We start from the raw sequence: 25955 nt of genomic DNA, 5'->3' as shown, positions 1-25955 counted from the left end.
TGCCAAGTCTCAATACCAGGCCACTAGCATGGCAAATTAATGGCAGCAAACCCTAATTCCTTCCTTTATGTTTGGCTTTACCGCCATAATTGTGGGACTTGAGACTTGAGTATGATTATCTCAATCAATCTTAATAATCGAGCAGGGTATAGTAGCCAGTTTGGGTGAGATTCGAGTTGTGTATGTTACCTAGTTTGGTTTGAAGTAAATCAAGACAGCTACATGATCCAGTACATATTGATAGTCAACATTGATACTTACTCCGCACATGAAAAGTTAGGTAATTTCTGTAATAAGTCTTTGCGAAGATAATTGATTATTTCTCATTCATGTAATATATCTTATATATACCCTCCATATACATTTGTAATGCCCCAGTCCTAGAGATCTAGAAGGTTATCTCTTATTACTTAATATCAACTCCAATATCACACTTTAAAATCTAGAAAAAACTCCATACAATATTAGTTCATTTACTCAAACCAAAAATCCATGTTTCTTTATAATGACAACAAATAAATTCTCAAGAAAAGAAATTAAAAATTCTCCAAAAACTCGAAAAATATTCTTAACTCAACATATCAAAATAACCAAAAAAACCAATTTACTAAATATGACTCAAATAAGTAATTGTACTATCGGGAACTTATTCCTCTATGATCATCAAACTTCTCTAATATTGTCTACTCCTGGTCTGCAGCTGAACCATCAAGATTATCTGAAAAATGTTGTGGAAATAAGGGAGTGAGTTATCAACAAATCAGTAAGTAGAGAATATATACCAGTGTGTAAACATGAGTATTTACAAAGTTCAGAATGCAGAACAAAATATTTATATGGTCAAAATGCAGAATCAAAACATGTTATAAAAAATATCATAGCGAAAGTTAAAAAATATTCTTATTCAAAATTGTTTTAGCATAGCAAAACTGACCATTATCATACCAGAATATTATGTCACATTAGAGGCCACGTTTAACCCCGTGGTAGGGTTGTACATGAGCTTATTCCTCTATGATCATCAAACTTTTCTAGTATTGCCTACTCCTGCTCTGCAGCTGAACTATCAAGATTATTTGAAAAATGTTGTGGAGATAAGGGGATGACTTATCAACAACTCAGTAAGTAGAGAATATATACTAGTGTGTAAACATGAGCATTTACAAAATTCAGAATGCAGAACAAAATATTTATATGGTCAAAATGCAAAATCAAAACATGTTATAAAAAATATCAGAGCGAAAGTTAAAAAACATTCTTATTCAAAATTGTTTTAGCGTAGCAAAACTGACCACCATCATACCAGAATATCATGTGACATCAGAGGCCATATTTAACCCCGTGGTAGGGTTGTACAAACCCTGGTAGCTAATTGAGCAGAAAAAGAATGTGAATCTTCTTCATATTTATTCTAGGAGCCCAGAGTGTGCACACAAGAAAGACTACTAGAAAAATCATTTTGTTTACAAAGTGAGTGCACCAGAAATAGAACAGGTGGTATCAACCCAAACGGAAACAACTGTTAGCACACGTGGTAGGTAAAACAGATTACCATCCACAAACCATATCTAGGTTTAAAATGTCATGCCAAAAGTTTTCAAAAATCATATCATATCATATTAGAATTCAGAACAAAATAGAATCAGATCACAAAAATATAATTTATACTTAAAATTTCTTATTCACTCTTTTTTGCATAGTTCAGAAATAAAATGTCAAAAATTAAGGTCATGTCTATATCAGTCATTACAAAAATACTTTCTCTTTCATCAAAGTTCGTGAATGATTTTGAACAAATAACTAATGTTGTTTTCATAGTTCTTTTCATAACATATAAAGCACATTTTAGTAAATCAACCTCAGTTCATTTTATTTTTATTCAAAGTCTAGTATTGGAATCTCGCTTAATTGAACTTTTTAGTCTTTCAAAAATTCTCACAACAATGCCAAACGAATAATCAATCGTCACTTATAGAAAATAATATAACTTATATAAATCTCCAATTGAATAAATAACTTATAATCGCACCTGAAATACTCAAATCGCTTCTTATAATTTCTCAAAAACTTAAATTTCTCCTAACTCAAAAATATCATTAATTTCTAAATTCCTCAATATCCACAAAACTTCTTTGAATATTACATTAAAGTAAACGACCAAATTTTATTTAATAGACTTAATAAAACAATAAAGCGTTTAAAAGAAAATTACACGGTTACAATTCACTTCTGAAACTAAATTGTAAAAAAGAAAAATTGATACTTAAGACATAATTTAAATCTTTAAAAATATTTTTTGTAAAAATAAAGTTTTTGGATTATTAAAACTGAGCCTAAATAAAAGCTTTATGAGGGATCAACTAACATAAATCACTATCTACATAATTTTTACATAAATGACTTTCAAGCTAAAGACAAATAAGTAGATTGGGTATGTACAAGGTTGTCGAAAGCTGCACTATAACTTCTCTTTTTCTATTTGTCATCACTAGTGAAAAGAGAGTGATGGTGAGACTGAAACAAAGACTCACCCGTGTAAGAAGCTGCGCAACAGGGGTTTTACTAAGGAAGAGAGACGTGGTGGATCTGCGTGGTGCGGCAAAGATGTTATCGAACTGAGCAGTTGTGCAAGAGAGAGAGAGATGAGAGAACACAGAGTGATGAAATGGTGGGAACTCTACGTGTACATACTAAGACAGCGTGAGGGTGACGGTTACCAAGTAGGACTGAAAATCAACAGTGGTTTGTGCGATGCTGGTTCATGGTGCGCAACGACATCACTTGGCTTCCGTTATGCACGGGTTGAGAGAACAATAGTGCTATGTCATACAGAGCATGTTTATATTTTTCAACAACTTATTTTTAATTCAACTTGGTAAACGTGTCTCACACATTGCCCCACTACAAGTATCTATATATCTATATATACACTAGTAAGGCATCACATGTGATGCACATGTACCTAGTTGATATTTTTCCGTCTCATAACTCCAACATTTCCAATTTTAACTATAAACGGGGTAGAATTTCATGTATATTTTAACACTTTTCTCTTGCTCACAACATTACACATATTATTTGCAAAATATCCATAACCATAACATAGAACTTCCACATGAAACATATTTACAACTACACATAAATACTTTGTACTTATACATTACAATAATTGAAAGTTTTTTTAAAAAGGTCTAAAACAGTTACCCTACTCTTTCTGGCCCAATGTTGACAGACAATACATTAAGCTTATTTTTGTGCAATCTTACAGATTCGTTTATGTGTGCGCCCAAAACTATGATCCATTCACTATCTTGAATTTTGTTTGCAACATCCTCGCGATATGAGAGATGTTTCTGTAATGATGAAAACATATAAAGAGGTAATGTATTAAATTTTTTAAATATATTTAAATATATAGATTTTCCCTCGCCTGCATGTTCTACAAGATCTATCGTTATCCATAAGGCATAAGGAAATATCATCACACACAACAAGAGCAACGTGTGCTACACGTGTGCATGTGGTCTAAAGCATCTTAGTTAAACATAGGTAAAATTTTATTTACGTAAAAAAATGATTTTGTTTCAGTGACATTTTTATTAACTGCAAACAATTTTACTAATTTTTTTAACCACAATACAAATGACCAATTGCAAAAAAGTTTATTAAAATTGTTAAATTTTTTTAATAATTTATTTCATTTCTCAAAGATACTATAAGAAATAACAAAAATGAAAAAACTAATTGATTTTCAGAATAAAATATTAATAATGACATATTATATTTTAAAAATATTAACAAATTATAATTTAATTCCTTACGAAAATTTTTAATTATACCATCTCACCTATTATTATTACTTTTAATAGTTAGAGTTAAATGTGTATATTGTTCATTAGTTATTTATAGAATAAACATATAATGTTTCAATGTTAAAAATCTAAACTACAACATTAAGTTTTCGTTTCGATATTGAAAGTGCTTTTTTTTTCATCTTATTTCATCATTACATTTTTTTTTCAAATTCACGCATAAAATATTATAAAAAATTCAATTTTTTTTAATTCTTAAAATAATATTAAAAATAAGAATTAATATTCAAATAATATTTTATTCAATTTTTTAATTTCATTTTAACTCATCTCATATAATTAAGTGTTAACTATTTGATTACATTTTCCAAAGTCTTCATTTTCCTTTTCAGTACATCTCCAACCATCAACTCACTTTAACATCCAATTAAGTTATAATTTTATTTGTAGACCTATGCGTTGTCAATTTGTTCGTGCTCACTTGTCCCGTTTGATTGTAAGATTCAGTTGAGATCAATTTAATTTAGTCTAATTTTAAATTAAATCTAACATACAAATACATAACTCTCAAATTACTAAACTCATCTCAACTCAAAATTTTGTTACACGTGGTATCCAAAATTTTATACCTATGCATTGTCAATTTGTTCGTGCTTGATTATATTTGCATTTTTTACATTTTTGGCCTTGTTTGACTAAATGTGGTATTTTTGGCTGCTACTCCCGCAGAGGAAATCCACTGAAACACTTACCGAATAGGCAAAATATTTTTATCTCTTTTCTGTTTTTTTTAATTCAAATATATATATTTTTAAATTCATTAAATACTTTTTAAAAAAAAAATCCTAAATTCACCACAAATATTAACTTAATGTTTAAAATCTTTTTTGCTCACAAAAAATTAATTAAGTGACGGACTCAGATCTCAAAAAATATCACTACAAATATTTAGTGATTTATTTTTATTTTTTGCTTAAAAATTAAAATAAAATAAAATAAATTAATAATAGTTGGCAGATTGCTGGACAAGTGCCTGTCAAGAGTTTATATTTAATACCGTGCACCTAAGCACATGCACATGAACAAGAGGAAAACAAAGGGAGAGTGGGAGGCCATCGTAATGCTGGCTTCTTTGGTCCCTGATAAGATAATTGCCCCAAAGCCCCGATCAATGGCATGGATTCAATATCTCCTGCATCGAGGCAAGTTGAATAAAATAAATAATATCACCTCACTCTATCCTCCCATCAACAAAATCAAAACAAATAAAGGTAAAGATTCTCTACATCCATTCTCATTTTTCTCTCATCATCTCACTCTGATATTTCTTCTATCTTTTTTACTACAAAATAAAAACTTAATTTTTGTGATAAACCATTTTTACATATATTTTCAATGAAAATATATTTTTAATTTAATTAATATATTAACTCTTTTATTTTAAATTATAGTAATTTAAATTATTTTTTATTTTATTTGATGTGGTATTTAATTTATTTAGGTATTTTATATTTTTTTAAAATCGTTTTCGACAGATCAGTTTTTAGTTTCCGGAGCGAGGACTGGATCTCATTTCTTTTCCCTCATCTTTTCTTTTTCTTTTCTCTTTTTTCTTTTTTCTTTTTCCTTTGTTTTCCTTTTCTTTTCTTTTTTTCTTCTTCTTTTCCTTTCTTCTTCCAGCATACGTCGTTTCTCTCTCTTCCTCTCCCCTTTGCCGTTCGGCCCAGCCGCCTAGACCTGCTGCTCACCGGCGACGTGGCCGGCACCACCCCCACCAAAATCTTCCCCTCCTGCCGATGATCACCTCCACCAATTTCCAGCTCCATCCGGCCAACCGATCACCACCTAGAGCACCTCTAAGCCACACGGCTTTTTGCCGTTTCCGGCTCCGTTGCTCCACCTCCAGCCACCATCTCTTCACAATTTCTTCCTCTACCTCTTGCCGACCTAACCCAACCATTTCCAGCCTCGATCCGTTGCCGGAGCAGCTTCCACGAGCTCAACTCCGTTCAGTCCCTTTTTGGCCTTCCACTGCCGTTTCCACCGCCACTCACGGCCAAAGCTTACTTTCTTTAGTTTCATAAATATCTCAAGACCCTTCCCTATTAATTTCGTGTCTTGGTTTGTCCCCGTTCGAAAGTGGGTAATTTATTATCCACAGCCACAGTGTAAAATACACTGTTACGTTACTTTTTCTCTGCAGTTTGCAATACCGCGAGCTTTCAAAAAATACAGTATAGCGATGTAAGTATTTTTCAAACTCTACTTTTAGATTTAAATATATTTTGCTCTTATAATAAATTATCTGGTTGGTTGGTTGATTCTAGACTAAATCCGAGGAGTTCGGGGGTCGGATGGATTGAGGACGGAGTTGATTGGTTTGGCTGTTTGTGATTGGTTGATTGGTTTGTGCCTTGAGGTTGCATTTACATTGTGCATTCACGTGCATTTTATTTAATTGAGAAAAATCATGTTTTGTTGGCATAAATAGATTTTCGGGTGCGTGTGTCTCACGAGCCCAAGCCGGGATGTGTTATTATCTCGGTGGATCTCTTCTGGTTACTCGGGAGTGGATAATACTGAGTGACATCTCTTGGATTGTCGCAGGGCGACGACCGGATCGCACGACACGGTAACGCCGTTGTGTCGACTCCGTGGTCCCTAGAGTGGCTGGGACTAGAGGATGGCCTGGCCAGGGACGCGCTGGGTGCAAGTTCTGGGCATCACTCGTTTAGGTGTCACACGCGTGGACGTTACCTGCGGTGTGGCACAAAGCCAGAGCGTGCGGATGATCCCTAGGGGAGATCATGGTGCATGCATAATTGGATCGGTTTTTATGGTTTTGGTTACGAGCCATTTTCTGGAAAAATGGCGAGGTTTGTTTTGAGACTATGGGATCCATTTTCTGGAACAATGATGGTTTCTATTTTGGGCCATTATCTGGGATAATGCCAAAGAATGGTTTTAATGGTAATGTTTTTGGGCCAAATGGGTTTTTGGCGTGCGTGGAAAAATATGGTTTTATGGCTTATGTGCCTTGCATTCCTTCATGCATATTGTTTGAGTTATAATATATTTTTATCTAGTGGTGTTTGGATTTTACTTACCTGCGGCACCATTTTTGGTACCTTAGATTTTGATGCAGAGATCGAGAAGGAGGAGACTGAACCCGAGGATGCGGCTCTGCCGGAGTTCTAAGTTGGAGTTATGCTTTATAGTTGGCTTTGAAACTACGTTTGTATCTTGTAATATTTTATGTATGTTTTAAACAGTTTTGTATTAATCTAAAAAAAATTCTAGTACTTAATTTATAACTTTTGCTACCCGTTGCGTTATACAACTCCGGCATGCTTATTGCCGCTTATTTTTTTTTTTTTAAAGAAACCTCCTTTATATTACTTATGAATTAACCGTATACAAATTCTCTTGTATAACTATCTTTTGAACTTTTGGTGGACAACATTCCATCCAGATTTGTTCTTCTATGAAAGAAAAAGAAACTTTAACTAGATGATGTGCAACTTGATTACCTTCCCTGAACACATGCTGCACTGACCACCTTTTTCTGTTTTTCAGCACTCCTTTCATGTCTTCAACCAGCTGCCCATACCATTCCCAGCTCTCCCTCTCACCATTAACAGCCTTCACAACAGCTAAAGCATCCCCTTCAAAAATCACACTCTCAAAATTAAGTTCTGCACAAAGCTTCATAGCCCTCCATAAAGCAAGGAGCTCAGCTACAACTGGACTGCAGCAACCCTCTTTCGAACAGCATAGGGATACCAGCACCTCTCCCTTTCCATCCCTGATCACAACCCCAGTCCCCACTCTCCCATCTTTAACACTCATTCCAGCATCCCAGTTCACTTTAATGAAATCTCCAACCGGAGCCTTCCATCTACAACCGTTTCTTCCCCCTTCAGGTCTCACCCTTACCTCCTTTCTTATAGTTTGTGCCATCTGGAAATTCTCAAGAGAAACTGCAGCTTGTTCAATTACAGTACCCGGACCTGTGAATTTCTTCTCAAAAATGAAAGCATTTCTTCTAAACCACACCCCTCTCATCACCACTGCAACCAACTCGAGATCCACCTTTGCAACCAAGCTCAATAACCTGTTCCATAATTCATAGAAATGAACCTCATTACTTGGCCATTTCTGAAGAGGGCTCTTCTGTTCAGCCCAAACATCCATAAACCCCCTACAACTCCATAAGGCGTGAGTAACCGTCTCCTCTTCAGTTCCACAAATAGGACAGTATGCATCTTCAATCACTTTCCTTTTCTTCAAATTGTTTCTGGTTGGCAGGCAGTCATTTAAGGCTTTCCAAAGGAAGACTTTGACAACCCCTGGCACATTCAGATTCCACAACTTCCTCCAATCAAACCAACTCCCCTCTGATTTTTCCCCTTTCTCCCTTCTTTTCCTACACATCTCCATATGATAAGCACTTTTAACACTAAATAAACCATCTTTTGTGTAGCCCCAAATCTGTTTGTCAGGCAAACCAGATTTACTTATAGGTAGACTGCATACTATCTTGGCTTCATCTTCAGTGAACACCTCCTTTACAAGCTCTTCCTTCCATACCCCTCTTCTACCATCTATTAACTCATCAACCTTTGCATCACTACTCAAGACAGCAACAGGAGATTGTATACAATGTGTCACTAGTTTTGGAATCCATCTGTCACCCCACACCTTAACATTCTGACTAGTACCTACCCTCCAGACCAGTCCTTGCTTCAGTAACTCCAAAGAGCTCCATAGGCTTTTCCAAATCAGAGAAGGTCTATGACCCAAAGTTGCATGCAGGAAATCTGAGTGCCTGAAATACTTGTCTTTTAAAACCATAGCTGACAAGGATTGAGGATTAGTAAAGATTCTCCAACACTGTTTTGCAAGTAGAGCAGTGTTAAAACATTCAAGTTCACGAAACCCCAACCCCCCTTCAGTTTTTGACAACCCCAATTTAGCCCAACTCTTCCACTGGATCTTCCTTTCATTTTCCTTAAAACCCCACCAGAACTTAGCCATTATTGCAGCTATTTCCTTACAAAGTTTTCTCGGAAGTCTAAAAACATTCATATGGTAATTTGGAACTGCCTAAATGACAGCTTTTAGGAGGACTTCTTTACCAGCAGGAGATAGGAACTTATGCTTCCAGTTGGTCACCCTTTGCCATACCCTGTCCTTTATGCTTCTGAATGAATTGTACTTAGACCTGCCAACAGTAATTGGTAATCCCAGGTACTTTTCACAGCTTGTAATCAATCTGGCCCCCAACTCCTTTAACACACCCTCCTTCACATCTCTCTTTGCATTAGAACTAAAAAACATAGTGGTTTTCTGCTTATTTAAACTTTGTCCCGAGACTTTTTCATATATCTCCAATATGCTCATTATCTTCCTCCACTCACCCCAGCTTGCTTTGCCAAAGATGATACAATCATCTGCAAACAGTAGATGAGTTACTCTTGTACCACCTCTTGCCACCATTACCCCTTTTAACTCTCTTTGTTCCTCAGCTGATTGAAGCATAGCACTCAATCCTTCTGCACATACAGGAATAGATAGGGGGAAAGTGGATCCTCCTGTCTCAATCCCCTCGTTGGCTTCAAAACCTCACCTGGGCTACCATTTGTCAAAACTACATATGTCACAGTTGACACACACTCCATGATTAAAGACACCCATTTTTCAGAAAACTCCAACTTTTTCATTACTTCTTTCAGGAAAGACCATTCTACTTTATCATAAGCTTTTGAAATGTCCAATTTAATAGCCATACTTCCCACCCTGCCCTTCTGCCTTGTTTGCATAGAATGTAATACCTCATAAGCAGTGATTATATTATCAGTGATCAATCTCTGAGGGACAAAAGCACTCTGATTTCTTGAGATTACATCACCAAGAATCATCTTTAATCTATTGGCTAGAATCTTTGCAATAATCTTATACATTACATTGCAAAGACTAATGGGGCGAAAATCACTGACAAATTTAGGTTCTTTTAGTTTAGGGATCAAAGCAATGAAAGTATGATTTAAGCCCTTATCCATCCCCCCTCCATTCAAAACCTTTAAAGCTGCCTCACACACATCACCCCCTACAATTTCCCAATATGACTGATAAAAACAGGCCCCATAACCATCAGGACCTGGTGATTTTAAAGGGCCCATCGATCTTACAGCTTCCACCACCTCCTCCCTTGTAAATGTCTTTATCAAGTACTCATTCATGACTTCTGTCACTTTCCCTTTTACTGCACTCAAGCAAGCCTCAATGGTAGCACTAGGAGGATCTGCTGTCAAGTATATCTCAGAAAAATAATCTTTGAAAGCTTCAGCAATCCCTTCTTGATTCATCCTCATAATTGAATTTGAGTCCACTACTGATGAGATCATGTTTTTCTGCTTTCTCTGGTTTGCACAGGCATGAAAGAACTTTGTATTCTTGTCTCCCAAACTGTACCAGTTCCTCTTTGCTCGTTGTTTCCATTTAAGATCCTCTTGTTCTAGCAAAAGCCCCACTTTATCCTGAAGATATCTGAGTTCTTCAACATTCTGTGGTCCTTCATGCTCTTGTAGCTTTTGAATCTTAACAATCAACTCATCTATATCTTTCACCCTATCACGATCCCTCTTTCTAAACCATCCCACAAGTCCCCCTTTGCAAGTCTCCAACAACTCAGAAACTCTTCTGATAGGATCTACCATCAGGCCCCTCCTACTCCAACCTTTTCTAACAAGCTGCTCACATTTATCTTCTTTAATCCAACTGGCCTCGAATCTGAAAGGAAATTTCCTCCTATAGTGCCTTGCCTCTTTTCCCATCATAGTTAATAAGATGGGAAGATGATCTGAACATCTTCCTGAAAGACCCTCCACTTTCACCCCTTCAAACATATTCCTCCACTGATTATTTGCCACATACCTGTCCAACCTCTCCTTTGTGAATGTAATGTCCCCATGCCTATTACTCCATGTGAAGAAGCCACTGCTACAACCCAAATCAGATAGACTATTCTTCTCAAGCACCTCTCTAAATTGAGCCATCTGCCCCTCACTCCTCAGATTACCCCCACTTTTTTCTGCTTGTATAAGGATTTCATTGAAATCACCTGCAACACACCATGCTTCCTGGTTCAAAGGTTTCAAACTATCCAACAATTCCCAAGACTTACTTCTCTTTCTCACATCCGGATGGCCATAAAACCCAGTGAAAAACCACTCCTTCATTTCCCCTTTCTTTTTTATAAGAACATTTATATGCCACTGAGAAAAGTTCAATAATTCCACCTCCTCTTTTTCTCTCCAAAAAATAGCTAAACCATCTTTTTTCCCCATCGAGCTCACAGCAAAACATCCCTCCATTTGTAATTTCCCCTTTAACATCTCTACCTTCCCTCCATACATCTTTGTCTCCATTAGAAACACTACATTGGGCTGCTTAGTTTTTACCATGAGGTAAAGATCATGAACTGTCCGAGGGTTCCCAAGCCCTCGGCAGTTCCAACAAATCATTTTCATAATACCAGGTGGGGCTGTTCAACAGCCTCCACCTCACAGAGATTTGACATAGGCTCTGCACCCTCATTCATCTTTGCCCTCTTTCCCCCCCCCCCCCTGCCACCATTAAATCCACATCATCATCAGTTTTTGTGCGTTTTGAGCTTTGGTTTAGAGGATATACCTGGCCCACCTGACTTCTTCCCCTCACTCGTCTCTTCCAACATCTTTTCTTTTTTGGTTGTGTGCCTTTCTCTTGCAGTTCCTCATCATCATTATGCTCCACCTCCAAATCTTGCTCTGGTGCCAATACAGTGTTAGCTATAGGGACCACCACTAAATCCTGACTCTCTCCCTGCATGTCTGAATCATCACCTCTTGGCTCAGTCTCTACCCTCACTCCATTCTCTTTATCTACCTTATAAGTCCCGACACTTATTTCCTCATCCACCCCTCCTTTGCTCAAACCTTCCTTCTTCAATTCCTTCATTCCTTTTACCCCTTCTCCATCATCACTTTTATAGTTCTTTTTTCTGTTTTCTTTTTGCTGGCTTTGTTTATTAACAATCAAAGATGCTCTCAACCAGGTACCATATTGATTAGTACCAGAAACTTCTCCCACAGAACAACCCTTCTTACCATGTACTATACATCCACACTGAAAGCACATCCTCGGGAGCTTTTCATATTGAAAAGGCACCCAGATCTGGCCTCCTTCCACCTTAACAGTTCTCCCTCGAGCCAGAGGAGTTGTCAAATTACACTCAATTCTAACTCTCAAGCATCGTCCCCAAGCCAAACCTTCCTCATCAACTTCAACCTCACTCACCCTGCCAACTGTATTCCCAATCTCCTCACCCATCCTTTTATTCATATACCCCAGCGGTAAGTTATGCATTTGGATCCACAAATTTTCAAAATCAAAATTCATTAAGTTTGGCTGGATTTCACCATCGTAGTCTCTCAACACAAACAAGTAATTCTCAAAGAGCCAAGGACAGCCCTCTAAAACTCTCAGTTTATCCCTCAAACAAACAAACGTAATAACAAAACAGTTTAGACTAATTTCTTCAAAATCCAGAGGTAATCTAACCTTCCAGATCTTCTCCATTAGTCCCTTCACTGTCTGCTTTCCAATTCTTCTCGTCGCACAGATTTTCCCCACTATACTCCGTTCCCCCCTTCGTTGGACACTATCCCCCTTCCCTTCATTCACTACGATCGGAGTATTCTCTTCCTCACTAAGTCTTAGTCGACTCCATACCTCTGCGATCTCCTCCATCACTACCGTTCTGCTCACCACAGCAACTTCACTGTTCTCCTCCCACGAAAGCGGGAAAAAACTGATAAGAATCTATAATATTTTTAAATTTTTAAAAAAATGATAAGAATCCCACTCTATGGTTTGTTTGTTTTTTATTTTTTTATAACTTAGTAATTAAAAAAATAGTGTTTAATAATATTGTAAATATTTTTCTGTTTTTAAAAACTATTTAAAAATATTAAAAAAGTAATTAAAAAAAACACTAATGGAAAGGGCAACGGAATCCGTAGGAAAATCTCTAACATTGTTCAATTTTAAATCCCAATACAACTGATGTCATTTCTAAAAACAAAATGGGTGGCTCTTGGTCATCTTTGGCAGGGAGCAGTCGCTAGTTAATTATATATTTTTTTATATGTATTTTTTAATATATTTTATAAGAAAATTATTATATTATTAAAAAATATTTAATTAATTATTAAATAAAAAATAAAAATATATTAGCTCCTAGCTGACTTTAGTATGTACGAAAAAATGATTAATTTGAAAAAAAATTATTTTTTATTATCTTCACACTTTACATATTATATTTATTTTAATTTTTTTATTTTTTATAATAAATATGTAGTATGTGAATAATAAATAGAATAATTTAATTAATTTAATAAGAATAAAATAAAATAAAAAATAAAAAAATTTAAATATATAAAATATATAATATAAAATAATGTGTAGCATTTCTATAATTCGAAAGTGTGAAATTGATGTCTCATATCAAAGCATCTGTGTAGAGATAAAAAAGTTGCGTGACAAATTAATAATTTCTTTTTTGAAAGTGGCCCCGACTCTGAGCACTGAGTGGTACTTCTTGGCACGGTACGTTTAGAAATGAATAGAAGTGTCGAGGACCTGAGGTATGGCTAAGCTGTCGTGACTCGTATTGATCAGTCGCCCCTGAATTGGCTGACAAGTCCTGCCCACTCAAATAAGAGGAGAACAATAGCTGTAAGTAACTGATCATTGATGACGAATTTGAGTAAAAACTACAGTGTACGCATTGCTGAGAGCTGCAGAACCTTTCGGCTTTTAGGATACCTAGAAGCTAGGATAATGCTTGGGAAAAGATCTAGAATTAAATTACTTCAAAAATCCACCCATCTAAAATATACACTTTAAAATATATTTAGCATTATTCATATAAATATATTATAAAAATTTTCTTAAAAATAAATTTAAAAATTTTAATGAAAATATACTAAAATTTGTTAGGTTATTTATTAGATGCTGTATATAATATATTATTTATTATAAATATTATAAAATCAAAACATATAAATATATTTAATACAAGCTATTATATTTAATAAACAAATATTTAGAAGGGATAAATTATACTGGGCATGTAAGAGATAAGAGTTCTTTAAGAGGAAATGCCGTGTTCTTTTGGCAAATAATGGATGCAAGCCAAATCCAGATAGATAGATATTACATTTCAAATGTCATACAGGCTGGCAAGGGTGCATGTTACGAAATATATATCCAATTAGGTATTACGAATGCAACAAGGCCAGCCTAGCTAATGTGAACAAAACGGGAACATTTTTTGCTCACTTTCCTCATATATATATATATATATATATTCAAATCAAGGGTGAAGAGCAATTTCAGAGCTAGGAAGCTTGGTTGAACACAAAAGATCAAGCTTCAACAATGACTCTTTATGCGATACTCTTGTGGATTGCTCTTCTTATATGTCTTCCTCTGCTACTGCTCATGAAAAAGAAGCTTGCAGCTCAAAGGCAAAACAAGCAGCTGCATCCACCACCAAGCCCTCCAAAGCTTCCCATTATAGGTAACTTGCATCAACTTGGTGAATTGCCTCATCAATCTCTCTGGAGACTTTCCAAAAAGTATGGCTCTGTGATGCTGATTAAACTCGGCGGGATTCCAAATATAGTCATATCTTCTGCTGTGGCTGCCCAGGAGGTCTTAAAAGTTCATGATCTTGATTGTTGCAGCAGACCGCCCTTAGACACCGCCAGAAGACTCACATACAATTATCGAGACATCGCTTTTGCACCTTATGGCCAATATTGGAGAGAGATAAGGAAAATATGTGTTCTTGAAGTTTTTAGTGTGAAGAGGGTGCAGTCATATCGACCCATTAGGGAAGAAGAAGTGGATATGCTTATCAATTCAATATGGAAGTCTTCTTCTTCTGCAATTTTTGTTGATTTGTCTGAGAAGTTGTTTGCTCTCACTGCAAATGTGACTTTTAGAATTGCTTTTGGTAAGAGTTTCCGTGGGAGTGATTTAGACAATGAAAGGTTTCAAGAAGTTATTCATGAAGCTATGGCCATGCTGGGGAGCTTCAATGCATCTGAGTACGTTCCATACGTGGGGTGGATTGTGGACAGGCTCTCTGGTAGACTTGAAAGGCTGGAAAGGATTTTCCATGAGTTGGATGATTTTTTCCAACAGGCAATTGATCTTCATCTCAAGCCCGATAGAACAAAACCAAAGCATGAAGACATTATTGATGTGCTGTTGAAAATAGAGAGGGAGCAAACTGAGGCTGATGATGTTCACTTCTCTAAAGCAAACATTAAGGCAGTCCTCTTGGTAATTGGTCTTGACTTGTTAAGGGTTTTTTTTTTTTCATTTTTTTTAAGTTCAATTCAACCATCTTCAAGTTAAAAAAAAAAATTCTATTTCAACTTTTTATTCAATGATCTACTTAGATTTAAGTGAAAAGCAAAAAACACAAAAAAAAAAAAAAATTAAAAAAATTAAAAACAACAAAATCCTAAAAATATTATATTTAAACAAATTTTCAACTCTAGTAAAAAATTCTAACAATTTGTACTACTATTCGTTACTTTTTCTCAACTATCAACAGATTATCTGAAATTATATCATCAACATCAAAACGTAGTCTTAAGAGATGGTTGGGGAATAAGATGAAATGAGAATTTTGTGAATAATAGTAATATGGTTTATGAATAACAATAAGATAGTTTGAATTAAGTGTTTTTTAGATTTTGAAAAAGAAGAAAGATAAAGTTAAATAAAAAATATTATAAATTTAAAATATTGTTAGAATATAATTTTTTTTAATATAATTTGTTTTGGAAATTGAAAAAGTTAGAATTAATTTTTTTTGTTTGAAAAAATTGTAATAATTAGTTTTAAAAAGTTGTAATAATTAATTTGACAGTATTTTTGCTTTAGAGATGTTTGAGAAGGAAATGAGATATGATATGAGATGAAAATTATATCCAAATATCCCTTAATTCCATTTTTCAAATATATTTCAAACAATTTATTTTGTACAAAATTTCCAACTACTGTCACAAAACTCAATAACCAACGTCTCTAAAAAAATTCTAATTTAAATTCCTGTTCACTAAATAAACCTAGTACTTCCTATCTCTTCCCCCATGGGTATTAATTCCATTCTCTCGTTTTCAAGATTTATACTTACAAATTAATTAAGGTTTTCATCTGATAAATACAATATTTTTTCTATCATCAGAATCTCTTCTTAGGTGGAGTCGACACTGGTGCAATTACCATGATATGGGCAATGGCAGAGCTTGTTAGGAGCCCAAAAGTGATGAAGAGAGCACAAGATGAAGTCAGAAAAATCGTTGGAAACAAAGGAAGGGTCACTGAAATTGACACATATCACCTTCCATACATCAAGATGATAATGAAAGAAACTTTTAGGTTGCACCCTCCAGCCACTCTGCTTCTCCCAAGACAAACCATGGCACCCTTCAAGCTCAACGGTTATGACATTAACGCTCAATCAATCATGCAAGTTAACGCATGGGCAATTGGACGAGATCCCCAATACTGGAAGAACCCAGAAGAGTTCATCCCAGAAAGGTTCATCGATAGCTCCGTTGATTATAAAGGCCAAAACTTTGAGTTCTTGCCATTTGGAGCTGGTCGAAGAGGTTGTCCTGGGATGTATATGGCAACATCAACCATTGTACTTGCACTGGCGAATCTTTTGTATTGTTTCAATTGGAAATTACCACCTGGGATGAAGGAGGAAGATATTAACATGGAAGAGTCACTTGGTCTTAGCGTTACTACTAGCAAGAAAACACCTCTTAATCTTGTGCCAGTCAAGTTGTTTTAGTTGCAAGTTGGCAATCAGATAATGACATGAGCTTGAAAGCAACCCTGAATAATGAATATCTTCTGGGGAATATCTACTTTCCTGTAATATATACTCTAGCTGCAAGCTACAATTAATATGCAAGACTAGAGCTATGAAATAAATGGTGGTTAATTAGTCTATACATGTTTGTTTGCGGAGATAATTGATTATTCTCCTTCATGTGATATACCTTATATATAACCTCCATATACATTGCCAAGTCTCAATACCAGGCCACTGGCATGGCAAATTAATGGCAGCAAACCCTAATTCCTTTGTTTATGTTTGGCTTGTATATTTATAGTTTGGTAAATTTTATAATTATAAAAACATAGAATAAATTAATTTTACCATTGTACTTAAATTATAAAATCATATCATATATTTAATAAAGTGAGGGGCTTAGATCTCAAAAAATTTCACAACAAATATTAACTTAATTTTTAAATTTTTTTTTGCTCACCAATAATTAATAAAGTGACGGACTTAGATCTAAAAAAAATATCACTACAAATATTTAGCTATTTATTTTTAATTTTTTTTTCTAAAAATAAAAAGATAAATAAATAAATAATATTTGACATATTGTTGGTCAAGTGCTTGCCAAGACATTAAATTTAATACTGTGCACCTAAGCACATGCACATGAACAAGAGGAAAATAAGAATTTTACTACATATAAATACGGTTACGTATTAATCTGTATATTAATATTGATTTATTTATATTTAAAATTTAAATTAACACTATTTTTAATAAAATTTATTTTTTAACCAATCACATTATATTAATACACAAATTAATATACAATTATATTTCTAACTATATTTTTCCGGAAAACAAAGGGAGAGTGGGAGGCCGTCGTAATTCGAGAAGCTAGGCATCTTTGGCCATCGATAAGATAATTGCCCTAAAGCCTCGATCAATGGCATGGATTCAATATCTCCTACATCGAGGTAAGTTGAATAAAATAAAATAAATACCTCACTTTATCCTCCAATCAACAAAATCAAAACAAATAAAGGTAAAAATTCTCCATATCCATTCTCATTTTTCTCTCCTCATCTCTCTCTGATCTTTCTTCTCTCTTTCACTACAAAATAAAAACCTAATTTTTTTCCTTCTTAACCTGGCTCGCTCATTCCTCTCTTCCCCCTCTGACAGGAACGCTTCCCATTTCTCAAATCCATGTCTATCTCTTTTCCAGTACTACTTGTTGTCTTCAAATGCAATATTTTTTCTTCTCTCTCTCTCTCTCTCTCTCTCTCTCTCTCTCTCCTTTTTGGGTCAATGTTCTCTCTCAATCTCCCCAGTTACTCACTCGACAGCTCATCACCGCCTTCTTCATGGTCGACCAAGTCAAAAGAACCTAGGGTAAGTTTTTTGGTTTTTTTTTTTTTTTGTTGGGTGTCATGTACAGCCGTATGGTTTCGTTTAATTTTGTTGGGGTTATTTTCTTTAAAAAATTGATCTATATGGTTATATGCGTATACGATTTTTATTCTGCGAGGGTTTTTTTCCCCTTTTCGTTTGTATGATATGATCTATGTGATCATAGTGTAAGAAATCAATTTGTTCATTGTGTCGTTTTTTTTTTTTTCTCCATTTTGTATGATTTGGTTTTGTTGATTTGGTTCTGTTAGGGTATTTTCTGTCTGACTCACCAAGCCAAAAAAATAAAACTGCTTGATTTACGCAAGGAACAGCCACAACAGTATACGAAAGGTTGGTCTGTTGATGGAGGAAGGGCAACTCGTACAACCCATGGATTCAGGCGCAGCAACAGGTAAAGCGTCACCAACAAAATGGAACGGCTATGAGAATATTTTTCCTCGGTAGCGATTCAGGAATTACCAATTTAGGATATTTTTCCTCGCAGAATCTGGTACTCTTCGGAATCACGCAAGAAACCAGCATCTGAAAGGGGACTCTATCTCTTCTGCATTTTGGGTGCATCGTGGTTGGGCGTTGGGCTTTCCATAGAGGTGCTATAGAGGTGGTAGAATCAATATTGAGGTGAGAGGAAGGAAAGGCACTTACCGAGAGCGTAGGAACTGAGGTAGACGAGGTAGTTTGACAGAGTAGAGGATGAAATTTATAAGGTAGAAATATGAATGAGACAAAATTCGAAGTGGTGGAAGGGATTGATCTGCAAGCAAATGAGTGAAGCGGTGATTTAAAGGTAGATTGATGCTCTAGAAATTGAAGAAGGCGGTGGAAAGATGCGAGTAGTTCATAAATGGAAAAAGACAATATAAGGCACTAGTCCATGGAGAAAGCAGAAACAAAAATGATATCTTAGCAGAAGAGATTGAAACATGGAGGTGGAAGTACATCATTGAAAAAGTGAGTCAAGCAGTAAATGGAATAGGATATAGACAAAATAAGAAGGTTGTGGAAGTGAGAGGAAAGTGGTATTCCAGAAATTGAAGTCGGTGGAATGGAGGTATTCCGGAAAGTGTAAATAGACAATTAAATCAGTAATAAGAATGGCAGCAGGGTAAATAGGGAAAATAAATAGAAAGTAGAATTAGAATTGTCCGAACATACTTGAGAGACACAGGAAAGAAATATAAAAAGTGAGGGCAAAATTGGTAGGAAAGAGTTATACAACGCCTGCCTGCTTATTGCCGCTTATTAATATAAAAATATTGTATGAATTTTCGACCCAAAGTATTGTTGAGGAGAGAAAATAAAAAAGAAAGAATGAATTTTAGGTGATCCAACGACGTATTAGTATCACGTGAACAAGAAATTTAAATACTTACAAGGACTCTATAAGATATCCTCAAATCTTAAAGAAAAATAATAGGGATACCGCACCAAGTTTTTTTTTTTTTTTTTTTAAATTTTTTTAGCTTAGTAATTAAAAAAATAGTGTTTACTAATCTTGTGAATTTTTTTTATTTTAAAAAATATTTAAAAGTATTAAAAAAATGACGTCAAGAAAAATCAAAAACCAAAAAAAAAAAAAAAAAAAAAAAACAGTTGTGGGATGGGCAACGGGACAGTGGGATCCCTAGCATTATCTAATCTTAAAGCCCAGTACAGTTGATGTCATTTGTAAAAACAAAATGGATGGCTCTCTAGTCATCACTAGTAGGGAGCTATCATTAGTTAATTTTGTACTTTTTTACATGTATTTTTTAATACTTTTTATAAAAAATTATAATATTATTAAAAATATTTAATTAATAATTAAATAAAAAACAAAAATATATGAGCTACCAGATGACTCCAGTATGTACGAAAAAAAGATTAATTCGAAAAAGTTTGAGAATGAAAAGTTATAATGATTCGTTTGTTAGGAAAATTTATAATGATTAGTTTGAAAAAGTTGTAATGATTAATTTGAAAGTATTAGTATTTTGAGTAATGTTTGAAAATGAAATAAAATATGAGATAAGATGTGAATTACATCCAAACATTCCCTTAATTCCATTTTTCAAACATATTTCAAACAATTTATTTTGTACAAATTTCCAATTACTATAAAAAAAAACTCAATAACCAACGTCTCTAAAAAAATTCTAACTTAAATTCCTGTTAACTAAATAAACCCAATACTTCCTATCTCTTCCCTCATGGCTATTAATTCCATTTTCTCGTTTCCAAGGTTTATATTTATGAATTAATTAAGGTTTTCATATGCTAAATGTAATATTTTTTCTATCATTAGAATCTCTTCTTAGTTGGAGTCGGCACTGGTGCAATTGCCATGATATGGGCAATGGCAAAGCTTCATAGGAGCTCAAAAGTGATGAAGAAAGCACACGATGAAGTCAGAAAAATCGTTTGAAAAAAAGGAAGAGTCACTGAAATTGACACGGATTACCTTCCATACATTAAGATGATAATGAAAGAAACTTTTAGGTGTATTCTGCTTCTCCCAAGACAAACCATGGTACCCTTCAAGCTCAACGGTTAAGACATTAACGCTCAATGAATCTTGCAAGTTAACGCTTGGGGAATAGGACCAGATCCCCCATATTGGAAGAACCCAGAAGAGTTCATCTCAGAAAGGTTCATCGATAGCTTCGTTGATTATAAAGGGCAAAACTTTGAGTTCTTGCTATTTGGAGTTGGCTGAAGAGGTTGTCCTGGGATGTATATGGCAACATCAACCATTGAGCTTGCACTGGCGAATCTTTTGTATTGTTTCGATTGGAAATTGTCACCTGGGATGAAAGAGGAAGATATTAACATGGACGAGTCGCTTGGTCTTAGCCTTACTACCAGCAAGAAAACACCTCTTAATCTTGTGCCAGTCAAGTTGTTTTAGTGGCATGTTGGCAATCAGATGATGATATGAGCTCGAAAGCAACCCTGAATAATGAATATCTTCTAGGGAATATCTAGTTTCCTATAATATATACAACAGTTGTCAGCTACAATTTATATGCAAGACTAGAGCTATGAAATAAATGGCGATTAATTGGTCTATACATGTTTGTTTTCGGAGATAATTGATTACTTCTCATTCAAGTGATATATCTTATATACCCTCCATATACATTGCCAAGTCTCAATACCATGCCACTAGCATGGAAAATTAATGGCAGCAAACCCTAATTCCTTCCTTTATGTTTGGCTTTGCCACCATGATTGTGGGACTTGAGACTTGAGTATGATTATCTCAATCAATCTGAATAATCGAGCAAGGTCTAGTAGCCAGTTTGGGCGAGATTTGAGTTGTGTGTGTTACCTAGTTGGGTTTGAAGTAAATCGAGACAGCCACATGATCCAGTACATATTGATAGTCAACATTGATAGTTACTCCGCACATGAAAAGTTAGGTAATTTATGTAATAAATGGCGCCTAATAAGTCTCTGCGAAGATGATTGATTATTTCTCTTTCATGTAATATATCTTATATATACCCTCAATATACGAAGGTTTGCTCTTATTACTTAATATCAACTCTAATATCACACAATAGAATTTAGAAAAAATCCATACAATATTAATTCATTTACTCAAACCAAAAATCCATGTTCCTTCATAGTGACAACAAATAAATTCTCAATAAAATAAAGTAGAAATTCTCTAAAGACTCGAAAAATATCCTTAACTCAACATATCAAAATAACCAAAAAAACCAATTTTCAAGCTATGACTCAAATCAGTACTTGCACCATCGGGAACTTATTCCTCTATGATCATCAAACTTCTCTAATATTGCCTACTCCTACTTTGCAACTGAACCATCAAGATTATCTGAAAAATGTTATGGAGATAAGGGGGTAGGTTATTAACAACTTAATAAGTAGAGAACATATACCAGTGTGTAAATATGAGCATTTGTAGAGTTCAGAATGCAGAACAAAATATTTATATAGTCAAAATGCAGAATGATAACGTGTTATAAAAAATATCAGAGCGAAAGTTAAAAAATATTCTTATTCAAAATTCTTTTAGCGTTGCAAAACTGACCACCATCATACTAGAATATCATGTCATATCAGAGGCCATGTTTAACCCCGTGATAGGAAACCCTGGTAGCTAATCGAGCTGAAACATAATGTGAATCTTCCTCATATTTATTCTAGGAGACCAGAGTGTGTACACAGGAAAGACCACTAGAAAAACTACTTTGTTTCTAAAGTGGATGCACCAGAAACAGAACAGTTAGTATCAATCCAAACAGAAACAACTATTAGCACATGTGGTAGGTAAACAGATCACCATCTACGAACCATATCCAGATTCAAAATGTCATGTCAAAAGTTTTCAGAAATCACATCATATCAAATTAGAGTTTAGATCTTTAGAACAGAATAGAATCAGATCATAAAAATATAATTTATACACAAAATTTCTTATTCGCTCCCTTTTGCAGAGTTCAGAAATAAAATGTCAGAAAATAAGCTTATGTCTACACCAATCATTACAAAAATGCTTTCTCTTTCATCACAGTTCATGAATGATTTTGAATAAATAACTGAGGTTATTTTCATAGTTCTTTTCATAACATATAATGCACATTTTCATAAATCAACCTCAGTTTATTTTATTTTTATTCAAAGTCTAGTATAGAAATCCCACTCACTTGAACTTCTTAGTCTTTCAAAAATTTCTCACAACAGTGCCAAATGAATAATCAATTGTCACTTGTACTCGCATTTGAAATACTCAATCGCTTCTTTTAATTTCTCATAAACTTAAATTTCTCCTAACCCAAAAATATCATTAATTTCTAAATTCCTCAATATCCACAAAACTTCTTCGACTATTACATTAAAGTAAAGGACCAAATTTTATTTAATAGACTTAATAAAACAATAAAGCTTTTAAAATAAAATTACTCGATTACAATTCACTTTGAAACTAAATTATAAAAAGAAATTGATACTTAATACATAATTTAAATCTTTAAAAATATTTTTTGTAAAAATAAAGTTTTTAGATTATTAAAACTGAGCCTAAATAAAAGCTTTACTAGGGATGGACTAACATAAATCACTACCTACGTAATTTCTACATAAATGACTTTCAATCTAAAGACAAATAAGTAAATTGGGTATGTACAAGGTTTACGAAAGCTACACTATAACTTCTCCTTTTCTATTTGTCATCACTAGTGAAAAGAGAGTGATGGCGAGACTGAAACAGAGACTCACTTGTGTAAGAAGTTTTGCAAAAGGTGTTTTACTAAGGAAGAGAGACATGGTGGATCTGCGTGGTGCGGTAAAGATGTCGTCGAGCTGAGCGGTTTCACATGAGAGAGAGAGAGAGAGAGAGAGAGAGAGAGAGAGAGAGAGAGAGAGAGAGAGAGAGAGAGAGAGAGAGAGAACATGGAGTGATGAAATGGTGGGAGCTCTACATGTACATATCGAGACAGCATGAGGATGACGGTGACCAAGTAGGACTGAAAATTAACGGTGGTTTGTGCAATATTGGTTCACGATGCGTAGCGACATCACTTGGCTTCTGCTATGCACGGGTTAAGAGAACAATAGTAATGTTATACAAAGCCTGTTTATATTTTTCAACAACTTATTTTTAATTCAACTTGGTAAACGTGTCTCACACATTGTCCCACTACTAGTATCAATATATATATATACATATACTAGTAAGGCATTATGTGCGATGCATATGTGCCTAGTTGATATTTTTTTGTCTCATAACTCCAACATTTCCGATTTTAACTATAAACGGGTAGAATTTCATGTATATTTTAACACTTTCTTCCTGCTCACAAGAAACATTACACATGTTATCTGCAAAATATCCATAACTATAACATAGAACTTCCACATGAAACATATTTACAACTACACATAAATACTTTGTACTTATACATTACAATAATTGAAAGTTTTTTAAAAAAGGTCTAAAACAGTCATCCTACTCTTTTGGGCACAATGTTGACAGACATTACATTAAACATATTTTTGTGCAATCTTCCAGATTCGTTCTTGTGTGCGCCCAAAACTATCATCCCTTCACTATCCTGAATTTTGTTTGCAACATCCTCGAGATATGGGAGATGTTTATGTAATGATGAAAACATATAAAGATGTAATGTATTAAATTTTTAAACGTATTTAAATATATAGATTTTACCTCGCCTGCATGTTCTACGAGATCTGTCGTTATGCTTAAGGCATAGGGAAATATCACACAAAACAAGGGCAACGTGTGCTACACGTGCACATGCGGTCTAATGCATCTTAGTTAAACATAGGTAAAATTTTATCTATGTAAAAAAATGGTTTTGTTTCAGTGACATTTTTGTTAACTGCAAACAATTTTATTAATTTTTTTAATCACAATAGAAATGACCAAATGCAAAAAAGTTTATTACAATTTTTAAAATTTTTTTAATAATTTATTTCATTTCTCAAAGATACTATAAGAAATAACAAAAATGAAAAAACTAGTAATTTTCAAAATAAAATATTAATAATGACATATTATATTTTAAAAATATTATCAAATTATAATTTAATTCCTTATGAAAATTTTTAATTATACCACCTCACCTATTATTATTACTCTTAATAGTTAGAGTTAAATGTATACGTTGTACATTAGTTATTTATAGAATAAACATATAATGTTTCAAAGTTAAAAATCTAAACTACAGCACTAAGTTTTAGTTTCGGTATTGAAAGTTTTTGTTTTTTATCTTATTTCATCATTAAAGTTTTTTCAAATTCACAGATAAAATATAATAAATAATGTAAATTTTCAATACTTAAAATAATAATAATAAAAATAAGAAATAATATTCAAATAATATTTTATTCAATTTTTAGATTTCATTTGAACTTATCGCATACAAGTAAGTGTTAACTATTTGATTACATTTTCCAAAGTGTTCGTATTCCTTTTGAGTACATCTCCAACCCTCAACTCACTTTAACATATAATTAAGTTATAATTTTATTTGTAGACCTATGCGTTGTCAATTTATTCGTGCTAACTTGTCCCGTTTGATTGTAAAACTCAGTTGAGATCAACTTAGTTTAGTCTAATTTTAAATTAAATCTAACATACAAACAATCAACTCTAAAATTACTAAACTTATCTTTACTCAAAATCTTGTAACACGTGAGACCCACAATTTATATACTTATGCATTATCAATTGTTCGTGCTTGATTATATTTGTATTTTTTTACATTTTTGGCCCTGTTTGACTGAATGTGGTGATTTTTGGTTGGATGCTGCTATTCCCACAAAGGAAATCCACCGAAACACTTACCGAATAGGCAAAATATTTTATCTCTTTTTTGTTTTTTGTTTTTTAAATATTTTTCTAAATTCATTAAATATTTTTTCAAAAAAATAAAAATTATAAATTCACTAAAAAATATTTGTTTAGCTATTAAGTAAAATAAAAATAAAATAAAAACCCACAGTATGTGGAGGCATCTTGGCAGGTTGATGCGAGGGGAGCAGTATTATTATGCTTTTTTTAAATTAGTTTACATATTAATAATTTGGTAAATTTTATAATTATAAAAACATAGAATAAATTAATTTTACCATTGTACTTATATTATAAAATCATATCAAATATTTAATAAAGTGAGGGGCTCAGATCTCAAAAAATTTCACTACAAATATTAACTTAATTTTTAAATATTTTTTTGCTCACAAAAAATTAATAAAGTGAGGGACTCATATCTCAAAAAATATCACTACAAATATTCGAAGGCAGTCTTTTTTTTCTTCTCTCTCTCTCT

General features: G+C 33.8%; 1 protein-coding gene and 1 long non-coding RNA gene across 2 annotated transcripts; both read left to right on the top strand.

Moving 5' to 3' along the window:
• Window positions 1-14214: 14214 nt before the first annotated feature.
• Window positions 14215-16898, top strand: LOC122314484 (cytochrome P450 71B37-like). The gene is made up of 2 exons (XM_043130108.1): window positions 14215-15209; window positions 16123-16898. The coding sequence occupies exons 1-2, from the start codon at window positions 14298-14300 to the stop codon at window positions 16735-16737; spliced, it is 1527 nt and encodes a 508-aa protein (XP_042986042.1). The 5' UTR covers window positions 14215-14297; the 3' UTR covers window positions 16738-16898.
• An 890-nt stretch (window positions 16899-17788) lies between these two features.
• On the top strand, window positions 17789-19613 carry LOC122312992. Its single transcript, XR_006243253.1, has 2 exons — window positions 17789-18544; window positions 18638-19613. It is a non-coding gene; the product is annotated as an uncharacterized LOC122312992 (long non-coding RNA).
• Window positions 19614-25955: the final 6342 nt, after the last annotated feature.

The sequence above is a fragment of the Carya illinoinensis genome, chromosome 6 (assembly GCF_018687715.1).
Source record: "Carya illinoinensis cultivar Pawnee chromosome 6, C.illinoinensisPawnee_v1, whole genome shotgun sequence".
Taxonomy (NCBI): domain Eukaryota; kingdom Viridiplantae; phylum Streptophyta; class Magnoliopsida; order Fagales; family Juglandaceae; genus Carya; species Carya illinoinensis.
The sequence above is the reverse complement of the archived record's forward strand: the minus strand, read 5'-3'. Positions and strand labels throughout refer to the sequence as shown.